Source organism: Chrysochloris asiatica, unplaced genomic scaffold (genome assembly GCF_000296735.1).
Source record: "Chrysochloris asiatica unplaced genomic scaffold, ChrAsi1.0 scaffold00025, whole genome shotgun sequence".
Classification (NCBI taxonomy): Eukaryota; Metazoa; Chordata; class Mammalia; order Afrosoricida; family Chrysochloridae; genus Chrysochloris; species Chrysochloris asiatica.
Window position 1 is genome coordinate 17,711,879 of NW_006408543.1, and position 14,185 is coordinate 17,726,063.

The 14,185-nt window shown below is 48.5% G+C and overlaps 1 protein-coding gene across 1 annotated transcript in view; it reads left to right on the forward strand.

Annotated features, from left to right (window-relative positions):
- The window catches only part of CCDC88C (coiled-coil domain containing 88C), a 154,566-nt gene that overhangs the window by 122,542 nt on the left and 17,839 nt on the right, over positions 1-14,185 (forward strand). The window contains exons 19-24 of the mRNA XM_006839573.1: positions 892-1,053; positions 4,179-4,456; positions 5,940-6,083; positions 7,880-8,066; positions 10,821-10,966; positions 13,429-13,518. Of these exons, the coding sequence (XP_006839636.1) occupies positions 892-1,053; positions 4,179-4,456; positions 5,940-6,083; positions 7,880-8,066; positions 10,821-10,966; positions 13,429-13,518 (1,007 nt within the window). The remainder of the gene's footprint in view (positions 1-891; positions 1,054-4,178; positions 4,457-5,939; positions 6,084-7,879; positions 8,067-10,820; positions 10,967-13,428; positions 13,519-14,185) is intronic.

Below are 14,185 nucleotides of genomic sequence, written 5' to 3' on the forward strand. Positions count from 1 at the left end.
TCTCTCGGGTTTAGGTAATCTGGTTTCCCTGCCCCTTACGTTCTCTCTCGGGTTTAGGTAATTTTTTAAAAAAGAAGCATAGTACTTGTGATATTCTTTTTTGAGCCAGTTTGTTGTTATTTAGCTACATGGTGACCTCTAAGATAAGTCTCAGGTCTAGGTTGGAAGAGTATCAATAGTCTCAGAGAGTCCTCCAGTCTGAACCAGTCCAACAGATGTTTTGTTTTCAAATGCATTTGAGGTTTTTTTCCACATTGTTCTCCCATTCTGTTAGGGCCCAGCTATCGTGGCATATAGATTGTTGTTGTTATGTGCCGTGGAGTCAGTTCCAACTCATAGCGACCCTGTGTAGGGTTTCCAAGGCTATAAACCTTTACGGGAACAGAAAGCCTCATCTTTCTCCTGGGTAATAGCTGGTAGTTTCGAACTGCTAACCCTGAGGTTCACAGCCCGATTTGTAACCACTACGCTACCAGAGCTCTTTGGCATATAGATTGTTGTTGTTGTTAAGTGCTGTCAAGTCGGTTCCGACCCATAGCGGCCCTGTATAGGGTTTCCAAGGAGCAACTGGTGAGCTTGAACCACCAACCTTGTAGTTCAAACGACTTTGCAGTCTGACATATTAACCTACAGCGCCACACCAGGACTCCTGGCATATGGATTAAAATGTTCATGGAAAAATGGAGTTAAAAGGTGATGGAATTTTTCCACGAACTTTTTGAAGCCTCCTCATATATTTTAATCAATTGATGTACCTTTTCAAATTGGGAGAAACTGTCTTTTCTGTTGGACTCTGGCATTGGCCCTCAAAAGAATTGTCACCTGAGGTTAGTCACAGCTCGAGTGCCTGTGGCCAGTGTGTGATCTGCCTCGTGCTCTCTGCCCCCGCAGAACGCCGCCCTGCAGACCGAGAAGCAGCTGCTCAAGGAGCAATTACAGCACCTGGAGTCCCAGAACGTGGCCTTCAGCAGTCAGATCCTGACGCTGCAAAAACAGAGTGCCTTCCTGCAGGAGCACAACACCACGCTGCAGACGCAGACGGCCAAGCTGCAGGTGAGGGTGGCTGCCAGTGAGGAGGGCAGCAGCTGGGGCAGGCACCACCACACTGACCTGTTGATCTGCATCTCTTAGACACCAACATTGATCTCATCAACTCCCAAAAAGAAGCAATTGGAAACATGGGAGAGTTCACAACACTGTTTTATTGCTATTATTTAAAACAAAACAGGCTTCTTGAAAGCAGTATTTCCTACCCTCGGGAACTCTGAAGGTGGTTTATAAGCCACACTAAGTGATGGAGCGTCATTTCTTTCGCCTTTGTCTTGCAGCTTTGTCCATGTTCTTCTGGTATCCAGTAAGTTTGGTTAAATAGAGTTAACCAGATTTCGCTGCTGTAGGATTTGGCAGAGAGGCTTTCCTGAGTGAAATGTGAATTCTGACTCCAAGAGAGAAGTGAGCTGGGAAGAGCCTCTCAGATGGTTGAAGGCATATAGCAGAATTAGTGCCCTCTGCTCCCTCCTATAGCACACTGGTGGATTAATGTGCTTAACCGCAAAGTCAGTTTGAAATGCAACGTTAGCGAGTGGTTCAGGCTCACCAGCCGTTCCTCGAAAACCCTATAGAGGGCCACTATGGGTCGGAATCGACTCTACGGCACTTAAGAACAACAAAAGATATTTGCAGGTGAATTGTCATTCATTATTTATTAACTCAGTTTATGGGAAAAGCGTTTGAAAATATGTAACAATGGTTATAGGGATAATGTGCAAGAAAATGGCAAACAGGTTAGAATTTGTTTTATGAAAACAAGAAAGAGGCTGTTTTGGATTCTGTAGGATTTTATACACAAATGATGATGTCATCTGCACGTTAAGGCAGTTGTACTACTTTCTCCTCTCCCCTTACTACTGCGCTGCTGAGAGTTCCCAGTACAAGTGTGAAGACAGACACTCTTGTCTTTCGTCTCTGATCTTAGGAGGAAAGCACTCAGTGTTTCACTGTTAGTGTGCTGTTTGTTGTAGATTTTCAGCAAAAAAATTTTTAAATGCCTTTTATGATGTCAGGGAAGTCCTCATCTATGTGTAGTCTATTAGAATTTGAATTAGGAATGGGATCTTAAATGTTGTCGAGTGGGTTTTTTCAGCATCTTTGTTAGATGGTAGGTAGTTTTTCATTTTTTTCTATGCTGAATTACATTGATATTCCAAATGTTAAGCCAAACTCTCATTCCTGGAATATAAATTACACATAATCACATTATATTACTTTTTTTATATATTGTTGGATTGGATTTTCTAAAATTTTTGTTAAGCAAAAAATTTTTTTTACATCTGTGTTGATGGAGGATACTGGTTTGTAGGGCGTTTTTATTTGTTGGTGGTGTGTATGTGTCTGGTTTTGATACCAGAATAATTAGTAGAATGAGTTGGGAAATGTTTCTTTCTCTTCAGTTGTAAAATATTTCTTTAAAAACTATGGTTGTTGGGGTGTATCTGTCTGGTTTGATACTAGGATAATTCATAGAATGAGTTGGGAAATATTTCCTCCTCTTCAGTTTAAAAATACTTCTTTTAAAAAATACTTGAATTGACAAGTGAAGCCCTCTGGGCTTAGAGTTTTTAACGAGAACATTTTAAACTACAAATTCTGTTTCTTTGATAAACAGGACTTTTCAGGGTTTATTTCTATTTCTTTTTGAATGAGTGTGGATAGTTTATGTCTTTGAAATAATTTGCCTGTTTTATTTAAGTTGTTGAATTTACTGGCATAGAGTTGTTTATAGTATCTTTATCCTTTTAGGCTCTGTAGAATCTCTGTGAGGCTTCAGCTATTTTTCCTGGGGTGGTTTACTTGGGTCTTCTCGCTTTTCAGTCAGACTATCAATTTGATGGATCTTCTCACAGGAGAAGCTGCTGGTTTTATTGACTTTTCTCTGTTTTCCTATTTTTGGTTCCATTTTGACTTCTGCTTGCTTTGAGTTTCACTGGTTGTTCTCGTTTCTAGTGGTGGAAGCTGAGGTCATTGATTGGAATTTTTGAATTTCTGAATGTAGACATTTAGGTATCTCCTCATCATATACAGGGTCTCTGTGAGTCAGAACCGACTCCACGGCACACAGCAAGAAGTAGTACTGACTTAGCAGCATCATACAACCTTCAGCATGTCATGCTTTCATTGCATTCCGGTCAGAATACTTCCGGATATCCTTTTTGATTTCTTCTTTGGCCTCTGAGTTGTTTGCTTGTTTTTAGAAGTGCTTTATTTAGTTTCCAGATACTTGAAAATTTTTAGAGATCTTTCTGTTACTGATTTCTAATTTAATTTCATTGTGATCAGAGCAAATACCATGCATGGCTTGAACGCTTTTAAATTCGTGGCGACGTGTTTGATGGCCTAGAATAGGGTCTGTCTGGTAACTTTTGTCTGTGGTTGGATTTAGCATACTCAACTGTTGCTAGGCGGAGTGTTCTATAAAAGTCAGGTAAGTTGTATTGGTTGAGTATTGCTGTTCTTAAGTGCCGTTGACAACTCATAGGTTTTCTGAAGAGCGGCTGATGAGTTTGAACCACTAACCTTGTGTTTCAAACCAACCTTTCAGTACAGTGTTTATCCTACAGTGCCACACAATCTTCTACATCCTAATGATCTTCCCGTGGACTTGTTCTAGAAAGTATGTGTTTAGAAAGGGCCAAAGAGAGCATCCAAAGAGGTTATCCTCAGAAAGAGCACAATTTTCCCAAAAAGACCCCATTTGTGGAGAAAGACTCAGACTGTAAGAGCCACCTCATTGACCAGTTGTGGTATTCAGCCCCTTGCTTGAGTTCTGGTGGGCCTGTCCTCAACCGGGTCTGGATGCTGACCTCCAGGAGCCCCAGCCTTTGTTGTCTGACTCCTTCCTGGTTGTACTGTTGCAGGAAGGAGTTTGTGAGGCTGCAGTGCCAGTGAGGGGAAACCTGGTATTTCTACCTCAGCCTGTTTGTTATGTGTCGATTCCCGACTCCTGGCAACCCCACGTGACAGTGTAGAACAGCCTCCTAGGGTTTCCTAGGCTGTGGTCTTTAAGGAGCAGATCGCCAAGTCTTCCTCCCACGGAGCCGCTGGGTGGATTGGAACCTCCCACCCTTGGTTTGCCGCACGTATACCGCTGCGCCACCAGGGCTCCAAATGCCTCCCCGCAGGTGGAAAATTCGACGCTGAGCTCCCAGAGCGCCTCGCTGACGGCGCAGTACGCGCTGCTACAGAGCCAGCAGACGGCCCAGGAGACGGAGAACGAGGGCCTGCAGAAACAGCGGGAGCAGCTGGCGGCGGCCTACGAGGCCCTGCTGCAGGACCACGAGCGCTTGGGCGCTCTTCACGAGCACCAGTCCTCAGAGTACGAGGTCCTCATCCGCCAGCACAGCTGCCTGAAGACGCTGCACCGGAACCTGGAGCTGGAGCACAAGGAGCTCGGGGAGAGGTGCGTGTCTGCGGGATGCGGGAACAGGCAACGGTGCGTACCTGGGAGGTGGGGGCCGGAGTAGGGGTGTGAACAGGCCGGGAGAAGGAGCCCGGAAGGGGGCGTGCCCAAGGCTCACGTGGCATGGAGTCCAGGAGCTGGTGATGGGGGTGTGCCCAAGGGGGCTGGGGAACCCAAGGCCCCAGCTTGTGGGAGGAATCATCAGGCTGATGCGGGTCGCCCATTAGGGTGTCTGTGCAACTGGAAACCCCACAGCCGTAGGGGCTCCAAGTGCCCAACTTGGGGATTCCCTGAACCAGCATCTCACAATGGTGTGAGTAGCTTCCCAGGCCTGTCGGTTCTTCTCAGTCTTCTTTGTTTAACCTTGAATTCCGGAAGCTTGGATGTGTAGAAAGCAGACAGAATGATAATTGTGAACCCCACCCCCCAGCTTTCACAGATATCAATACCCTGGTTCCTCTTAATGCTCCTCACTCCCCACCCCTTCTCCTCACTCCTCTGTTGGATAAAATGACATGCACTGAAATGCACACTCCTGACAGAGCCACACAAGGGAAGATTTCCTGCAGGGCATTTGCACCAGCTCTGAAGCGGGGGTGGCTTTCTCTACGTTCCTTGTGTGGTGCAGCAAGCAGGGTGGGCGATGGTCGACAACACCTTTGGTTTATCCACAGCAGTGCAGCATGTTTGGGGGTGTAGGACAAGCCCCCACATCCAGCTCCCTAAGGGACATTTCCTCAGTACCGTCCCAGTGAAGCACTCAGCTGCCAGTCGATCAGTGGTTTGAACCCACGCGACAGTCTGCAGGCGGCTGGAGAAAGATGTGGCAGTCTGCTTCCATAAAGATTTATGGAAACCCTGTGGGGCAGACACTCTGAATAAGAATTGACCCCATAGCAGTGGGTTTGGTTTTTGGTTTTGGTTCCTTGTATTGGGGAGTCTGGTGAGCAGTATTCCCCAAAAGCTCTGCACTTCAGCTGGGGAGTTGAGTGGCTTTGAGAGCCATTTTTCTACAACATCACAGGGGAACAGCAGCTGAAAAACCCTGGTTGGGTACTGGGTTATGGTTGGGCTGTTAACCACGGGGTGGGCAGTTCCAATCCCCCAGCCTCTCTTTGGTGGCTGAGGCTCTCTGTTGTAGTAGAGATTTTCTGCCTGGGAAACCTTGTACTGTGGCTGTGAATAGAACTGACTTGAGGCACACAACAACTAGGCATTGGGGAACCTTGGTTCACCCATGACCCTAATTTGTCAAACCCAGATTATTGTTTCCAGAATTGTCCATCTGGACCACCTGACCCAGCCTGGGTGCCCACAGTACCTCCAGCAGCCACTCGTGTATTGCCCCTGCACCCCTGCCCTGGGCACCCCCCTCAATTCTGTAGAAGTCACAGAGGAACCCTGTTTTCTCCAGAGTCTCTAATGTCACTTGTGGTGTGTGTTTCCCGTGAAGCAGAGCCAGGCATGTTGTTTCTCCCACCAGGCACAGCGACATGCTGAAACACAAGGCAGAGTTGGACGAGCTGGAGAAGGTTCTGAAGACCGAGAGGGAGGCTCTACAGCAGGAGCAGAGGACGAACGCCGTGGCAGCGGGCGAGAACCAGAGGCTGCGGGAGGAGCTGGACAGGTAGACACTAACGCCAACAGCCCTTCCTGTGTAGAAGCAGCATCCAACATTCTGTTCAGACCCACCTCACTGAATAAACACTAATGGAAGATTGAAGGAGCTCTGGGGGCGCAAAGGTGAAGCGCGTGTCTGCTAGCTGACAGGTTGGAGGTTCACATCCACCAGCGGCTTCACAGGAGAAAAGACCTGTCAGTCTGCTCCCATAAACGTCACGATTTAGAGTAGCCTGTCACCTGGGGCCATTATGCATCGGAATCGACTCCTGTGGGCAGCTGAATAGGTGAGGAGGTATTAGGTGACTCTAGCTGGTGACTGAGGTGGACAGACTCACAGGATACTGGGGACACACTGGCTAAGTATGGTGGCTTCCCCACCCACCTGTGTGTTTGCGAGGATTGTGATGGGCACATGGTGGTCTCTGGGAGGTGGTAGTGCGCCAGTCCCTCCCTGGTGGTGCTGTGGGTTAGGCACTAGGCTGCAAACTGAAAGGTCAGTGGTTCAAACCCACCAGTCATGAGTAGGAATTGACTTGCTGGCAGGCAGCGGCCTTTTAGTTGTTCACAGATGAGGAAAAGGGCTCCTGGGAAGTCAGTAACGTGAACATTAAAGTCACTACTTCTAGTTAGTGGCAGAGTCGGGGCCTGAACCCAGATCTTGTCATGCTCCAAATGGGCAGTCATACGAAGCTCTGTGTGAACGAGCATCATTACACGCTGAGACACTGAGGCACCTAAGGCCAGGCAGGTGACTCACAGAGGAGACCACAGGGAGCGTGAGGGAGAGCCCACCCCATCCAGAGAGCAGCCGCTCTTGGTTCCGGGGTGACTGCCAGGTCAGATGACCAACTGGACATCTGGGGCTTGTTAAGAGACTTCCAAAATCTTTCAATGGTGGCAGCAAATTTTTTTAAATGAAACCACACAGGCCAACAAGGCCCAGATTACATCCAGGAGCCCTTGGTGGCTTGAGTGTCTGGTATAGAGCCCTTTCCAAGAAGCCCCTGTTGGCAAATGGGTATTCCAATGCTAGTGATGGTAGCAGATTTACATAATACCCTGGCATCTCATATTTTATTCATGTCCTACGTTGAAATTAGAAAGGAAGAATGGGAAAAATCTGGGCATGGACAGAATTTTAGAACAACAATGTTTTACTCCGATGTTTTTCCCTAAAAATCCATTAACAACAGAACCCTTTTTTCCGAGTAAGCAGAGATGACAAAGCCTTAAACTCAGAACCAGCGGTGGCAGGGACACTCCACTAAAGCGTTTTCAGAGCCTGCCTGTTGTGTGTCCCCAACTTTGGTGGTACCAGGAGTGTCTCGTTGTTATGTCAAGTTGGTATTGACTCATAGCAACCTTTTATAGGGTTCCCGAGGAACAACTGGTGAGTTTGAACTACTGACTTTGTGGTTAGGAGTCTGGTGGTTAGCAGGACTCTAGGGTATCTCATGGTGTTTTTAAGTGCCATCGAGCCGGTTCCAACCCATAGCAACCCTGTATGGGGTTTCTGAGGAGCAGCTGGTGAGCTTGAACCACCGACCTTCCAGTTCAAACAGCTTTTGTAGTTTAAAGCATTAACCCACAGCAACACACCAGGACTCCAAAAAAAACCAATTCTTAAACCACCAATTTAGTCCACTCCGTAGTTTGACACGTGAAGTTACTCAGGCCCTGAGAGGTTAAGGTTTTACCTGAGGTTACACAGCCTTCAGCCAGCAGAGCTGAGGCATAGCCCATTTCCGAGGCTGTGCCCTTCGGAGCCACCCTGACTCCCTATCCCATGGTTCCCTATAGAGTCAGCTTCTTACACCACCAGCTGACGCAGGAGTATGAAGAGCTGCACTCTCACACCAAGGAGCTGAAAACCTCACTCAACAACTCACAGCTGGAACTGAACCGCTGGCAGGCCCGCTTCGATGAGCTCAAGGAACAGCACCAGACTTTGGACATCTCACTGACCAAGCGGGACAACCACTGCGAGGTGAGGGGCAGCTGTGACGGCCTCTGGCCCTCGCTGGAGCCGTGCCTTGTGAGGCTGAGCGTGGGGGGGTGCCTCAGAGGTGTTTGATGGGAATGTGCTAGTCTGGCTTTTCCTTTTTGCAGGGTGGAGGGAGACGCTGGGAGGACATCGGGAACTATGAGCTCAGTTCTCTCACTGTATCTTACGTTGTCTATTGCTTCAAATCTTGGGAGCTGTGAAGGTCTAGGGACCTTCCTGAGAATGGCCAATTCTGCTCAGGGTTCCGAGGGGGTGGGTCTAGAACTGGTCCCAGAGCCCCCCAGTTTCTAAAGGGGCAGTGCTGTCCCAGATGTGCATCCAGTGGTAGGCGCTTCAGCAGCAGCACTTCTCCTTCAGGTGGAATTTGGAGCAGAACCCCAGCCGGTGCAGTTAAGGCAGGAAGGGTAACAGAGCCTCTCTCCACCTCTAAGGCAGCCCCCAGGACACACTTGGTGTTTGCTTTGTGTGTGTCTCAGACACCTTTGTCCTCTGGTTCTCACAGAAGCCGTAGGACCTCACCGATGGGGGATTTGAGCTGTCTTGCCTGTAGGTACTCAGCCAGATCTCGTGGCTACCTCCTGTGGCTAGAGACCCGTGGGCCCAGCGTTGGAGGCGGGGGCTTGGAAGTCTGAGGCAAAAGCACAGAGATGGAAGGCTGTTTCAGGGCAAGGGTTGGCTTGAGCAAAAATGGGACAGGATGTTTTAGAGATCATTGATGATTTAGTGGTTGCAGTTAAGGTCGTGAGAAGGGGAAAGGGTCTGTGGCGGGGACGGTGGGTCAGGGGCCAAGGAAACTTCCAAGTCTAGCAGGAACCAGCTCTCCCCCGCAGGCGGAGGCTTGGCGTTAAGGAGGGCCACCTCCACCCCTTTCAGGGACACCCATGTGTCACAGAGTGGATCTGTGTGTTGCCCAGCGTGCCAGGGTTTAATGGGGCGGAAGAGCAGCTGCCCGCCTCATCATCATTACCAAGGTTCTGCGGGGATCTCAAGGCCAATGAGGGACCCAGGGCTGCTGGCCCCCTAGCACCTGTGGCCATGCTCGGGGCCACTTGACTGTCAGAGTCGAGTTTCCAAGGGTGGTTTTATTGTGCAGACAGCTGACTTGTCAGACTTCTCATTGACTGACTTCCAAGTACCTCATCACCCAAAACAATAGACCCACACCAGCGTTGGAAGCGTTCTTATTGAAAAGAAGAATCACTCATAGTTCACCCACTTTTCCTTTCCCATTCTCTTTATGCACCAATTGTACCTTATTCTCTTCCGGCTACACAGAATTTTGCTTTTTCTCTTAAAAACAGAATGAAAATTATCGCTGTTAACAGGCTGAAGAGGAGGGGACAGCCTCGGTTTCCCCCTTTGTGCACCAGGCATCTTGCTGAGGGTGTTTCTCTGTTACTGAATCCTCTCATCGGCATGCCTGTCCTCACACTGATCCTCATTCCTAGTTGGGGGTTTGAACCCAGCCTTTCTGAATCCAGAACCTGTGATTTGCCTAATGCTCCTTGGGAATATTCAGCTGCAGCAAGAGTTGGCAAAATTCAGCCCTCGAGCCAAATCCAGTTCTCCACTTGTTCATCTGTTTGTTTTAAAGATCATTTTTGAAAAACACACACACACACACACACAAAAAAAAAACTTGTGTGAATTGGGTGAAGGTTTCCAGAACAGATCATCACTATTCCATTCAACAATCCACACACATTGTGTTTCCTCTTACTGGTTGTGTTCCCCACAGTGGAATACCCCTTATCCCACGTCCTTCCTGATCCACCGCCCATTTCTGTGCTGTGCAAACTAAAAGTGGTCTTGAGGATTGGGATACAAAAATCAAATGCATCCTGCTTTGTGTCATGAGACAATGACGTGAGAGCCATTAGCCAGTGTCCACACACACAGTCGTATTGGAATGCCCCCACGCCCGATTGTCAGCATGTCTGTGGCCACTTTTGAGCCACAATGACAGTGTTGAGTGCTGGCTGCAGAAACTACTGTTTAGCCTGGAAAGCCGAAAATATGTACTCTTTCTGGCTCTTTGTAGAAGAAGTGTCCCAAGCCTCCCCAGTAGAAACATATGGGAACCACACATAGTGTGAGCTTTTCTAGTCGCTGTGTTTAAGATATAGAAAGAAATGGATATAGTCAATTGTAATGTTTTTATTTAAACATGATATCTAAAATATCATTTCAACACATAGGCAGTAAATAACTCATTTGTGAGGGATTTACATACCACTAACCGCTAGCCCCTCCCGCTCCATCCCAACAATCTGGAGAGCTGGAGTGCTTACACGGAGATGGTTAGAATCCTGCGAAGCTTTAAGTGGATGTTCACGACACTTAGGCTCATCGCAGTGGTAACAGGAAAAGGAATCCATGTACAAGTGGGCCCACCCATGCGGCTCAAACCTGTTGTTCGAGGGCTAATTGCAAGTTATATGCAGATTTTCGACTGTGTAGGAGATGGGTGCCCCTAACCCTTGCACTGTTGAAAGGTCAGCAGTGTATGGTATTATTTGCAGCCCCTCTCAGTGTGGACCAGCTGCATTGTAAGCGCTCAGTGGTCACATGTTGTCGTGTCCGCCATATTGGAACCCGCCGGTGTAGAGAGAGCTCAGCCATTCCTATCCCATTGGCTGTGTTGGCCCTTTCCTTGTCTTCACTAGTGTAGGAGACGCTGAGATAGATTTCTAGCAGGGGTACCATGGTTTCTGAGGCGTTGTTGGTCTGTTGCAGCTGCTCTCCCGTCTCAAGGGAAACTTGGAGGAAGAAAACCATCACCTCTTGAGCCAGATCCAGCTGTTGAGCCAACAGAACCAGATGCTTCTGGAGCAGAACATGGAGAACAAAGAGCAGTACCACGAGGAGCAGAAGCAGTACATGTAAGGTGGATGGGTGGTGATGCCGGTCCACACCAAGGGACTGACCAACCAGGCTCCCTTGGTTTTCCTGGATGGTTCTAGGATTCTGGAAACGGACTTGGTAGCTCATTTGCTTCTCACAGTCCACCACCAAAAGCTTCTGGGCTTTGTTGCTTTGGGAGTTAAATGAACTTCTAAAATTACAACAGTGCTGATGAGGGTCTCTCAGGGCGGCAATTCAAGCACAGATATGGCCATAAAGCTGTCCTTTCCTTGTTGGTTCCTGTTCCCCCTGGGTTGTCAACAGAGAGTGAGTTGCTGGGTCTTCCACTTGCTCTCACTCAGCCGGTGTTTGTGGTACATCAGGCCTAGTAGGACGATGTGAGCAGATGTATGACCGTGAGCTACAGAGAAGCATGGAAGGAAGCGTAGTGGGAGTTAGGGTTCTGCTGCTGAGGTGGGATGTGGCAGGTGACTGGATGCCAGGACTGTGAGGAGACCAGGGGAGAAGGCTGGAGAGGGAGCATCTGTTCCAGACTGAAGGCTTTGGATCCGTCGGAAGGTTCACAGTGATGTAGTATGGTGTAGTGGAGTCCCGGGTGGCGGAAACAGTTAACATGCTCAGCTGTTAACTGAAAGGTTGGAGGTTTGAGCCTACCCAGAGACACCTCAGACGGGAAAGGCTTGGAGGTCTACTTGTGAAAGATTGGCCATTGAAAACCCAACGGAGCACAGTTCTGCTCTGACACACATGAGACATTCATGAGTTAAAACTGACTCAATGGCAACTCAGTGGCTAGTGTAGCAGGACTGAGGAAGTTGCCAGAAACGAAAGCTGGGGAAGAGCTCTCGTCATGGAAACCAGTGATGCAACAAATTCAAAATCCAGTGTGAGTTTCACCGCCATGTGCAGTCGTGGTTGACACTGGAAATAGGAGACCAGAGTGTTGGTGGTGAGTGTGAACAATGGACGTAGAAACACACTGTGCAGGCTTCTGGTCACAGGGAACACCAGTCCACTCCCCAGGCTCTCTGAAATGATGATGCTTCTTCATTGCTCTTCCTGCCAGAGAATGATTTCTCTTTATAACCATGTTGTCATTTGGGGGTAAACATGACAGTTGCCCGAAACTGGCCACTGTGATCCGTCTGAAGTTTGCCAGCAGAGATGGGGCAGCGCTGGCTAGGAGGAGGAGCCTGGTACCCATGTGCATCAGAGTTATGCACCTGGCCAGTAGGTGGCAAGCTTTCTACTGTAAATCTGTGTGCTGTCTGCAGGCAGTCAGAAAGCGTCTGAGCACGGGACCACATAGTCAGACTCAGATGTCCAGCTGCTCAGCCTGCAAGCAGTTCTTGAAGCTGTCACTTTGCACAGAACACTCCCTTCCTAAGCAGGAAACGTTCACAACTGTGTGCTGAGCCCTCATTTTTTAAATGAAGTCAGGGGTCCGAGTTGCCAGGACGTTACGGGTGATGAGAGGTGGGCCTGGCCAGGAGTCCTGAGGGCAGCGTTGTGTAGTGTGTGCCTGCGTACACAGCCCTAGTGATGCCCTAAGATAAAATGGACCAAATGCATTCCCTTTGGATCAGGAAGGCCAGGATCTCCCCTGGAAAATCAGAGGTGCCCTAGGGTTTCTAGCTCTGTATGTGAACATGCTTCAGGAATCTTGACTTCATACCCTAGGTTTCTTGCTTTTCTGGGAAAAAAAAAAAAAAAAGGGAGCTCTGACTCCTCAGACCGCATCCCCATGGCACAGAGATCTGCCAGAGTTGGCAGCACACAGCTCTGGTTCTCTGCAGTCCCCACCACGCCCTCTTCTCTCCCAGGCCCGCTCCACTCACTGTCTTTGCCTGTCCTCCAAAAGTGTTTGAGGAGTGTTATCAAAAATCCAGTATCAGAACAGCCCCAAGCCAGAAGTTTTGACTTTTTCCCTCTTAATTAGAAAATGGTACAAATTTTATGGAATCTACAAGTAAAATTCTGCTTCTCCATTGACGTAATAGATTCCCAATCAACAGAAGTTCCTTGACATTGTCTGCAGTCCTCACAATGTGTCAGTTTCCACCCCCTGAACTGACTTTTTTAGTTTCAGTGCCCACCCACAGTTCACTACACCCAGGCTTCTGTTAACATGCCTGAGTCCAGCAGCCAACACTTTGAATGACCAGGTTGGAAGGTTCTTGGGCTTCCGAGTTTGAGTTTTCAGATGGTTTGAGGTTAGACCCCACAAGCTCACACTGAGCTAGATCTTAGGCACTTTAGTAAATAACATGTGCGCAAGGTGACTGGGCTTTCTTGAGATCGTCTCAGATGCACCTGTTCACATCTTCCCAACTCAATGACAGTGATGGCCAAGACCACCACAATGCCAGACTCTCCCATTGGGCTGATCAGTCGATTCACAAGGCTAGCCCCTTACTGCACTTTATTTAAAATTGGATTGAATTGTGATTTTTTCTTTTCTTTTCTCCTCTATGCTTAGAGACAAATTAAACGCCTTACGGAGACATAAGGAAAAATTGGAAGAAAAAATCATGGATCAGTACAAGTTCTATGATCCTGCTCCAAAGAAGTAAGTAGACTTATGTTTGGATGGCCTTAACACTGAACAGTCATGCTTCCTCTGATGTGGGTGTGGTGACCTGTGTCCCCCCGCCCCCTAGCAGTCAGTGCCTCAGTAGCCCCTTGCTGTCCACTGTCTGCAGTGTCTCCTATGTGCATGTCCCTGCTGCAGCCCAGATGTCCTCTCAACCTGTCCTCCATGCTCCAGCTAGTCCTGGGGAGGGATGGCCAATGCAAGCTGACCTTAATGAGACCAACCTTATGTTTGGCCCTTGGGTAGCACTGTCTTGGTGGTCATTAAAGCAGAATGGAGGGGCGGACTTGTCAGGATTTTGCCATGACATAGACCACCAGGTTCCTGTTTGGGGAGTGAGATTGGATGGAGGTGTACCTGAGCCCCCTCAGGCCTTAGGTGAATTCCTCTGGACTCACTGGACTTGTGGTAGTGGCGGCTAGGTCCCTACAGACTCATCTGGTCACCAGGGCCTCCTCCCCCAGTCCCAGGCCCTGAGACCAGTGTCTGCCTCAGATCAGAACCATACTAAACCCTCAGGTCTCCACTGAAACCGCAGAACCTAAGAACTGCTGAACGTTCACCTGTTTGACAGATATAGAATTGAGGCCCCAGAAAGGGGAGAGCTTTGTGTCAGGATTGTGACCCAGGCATAATTCTGCTT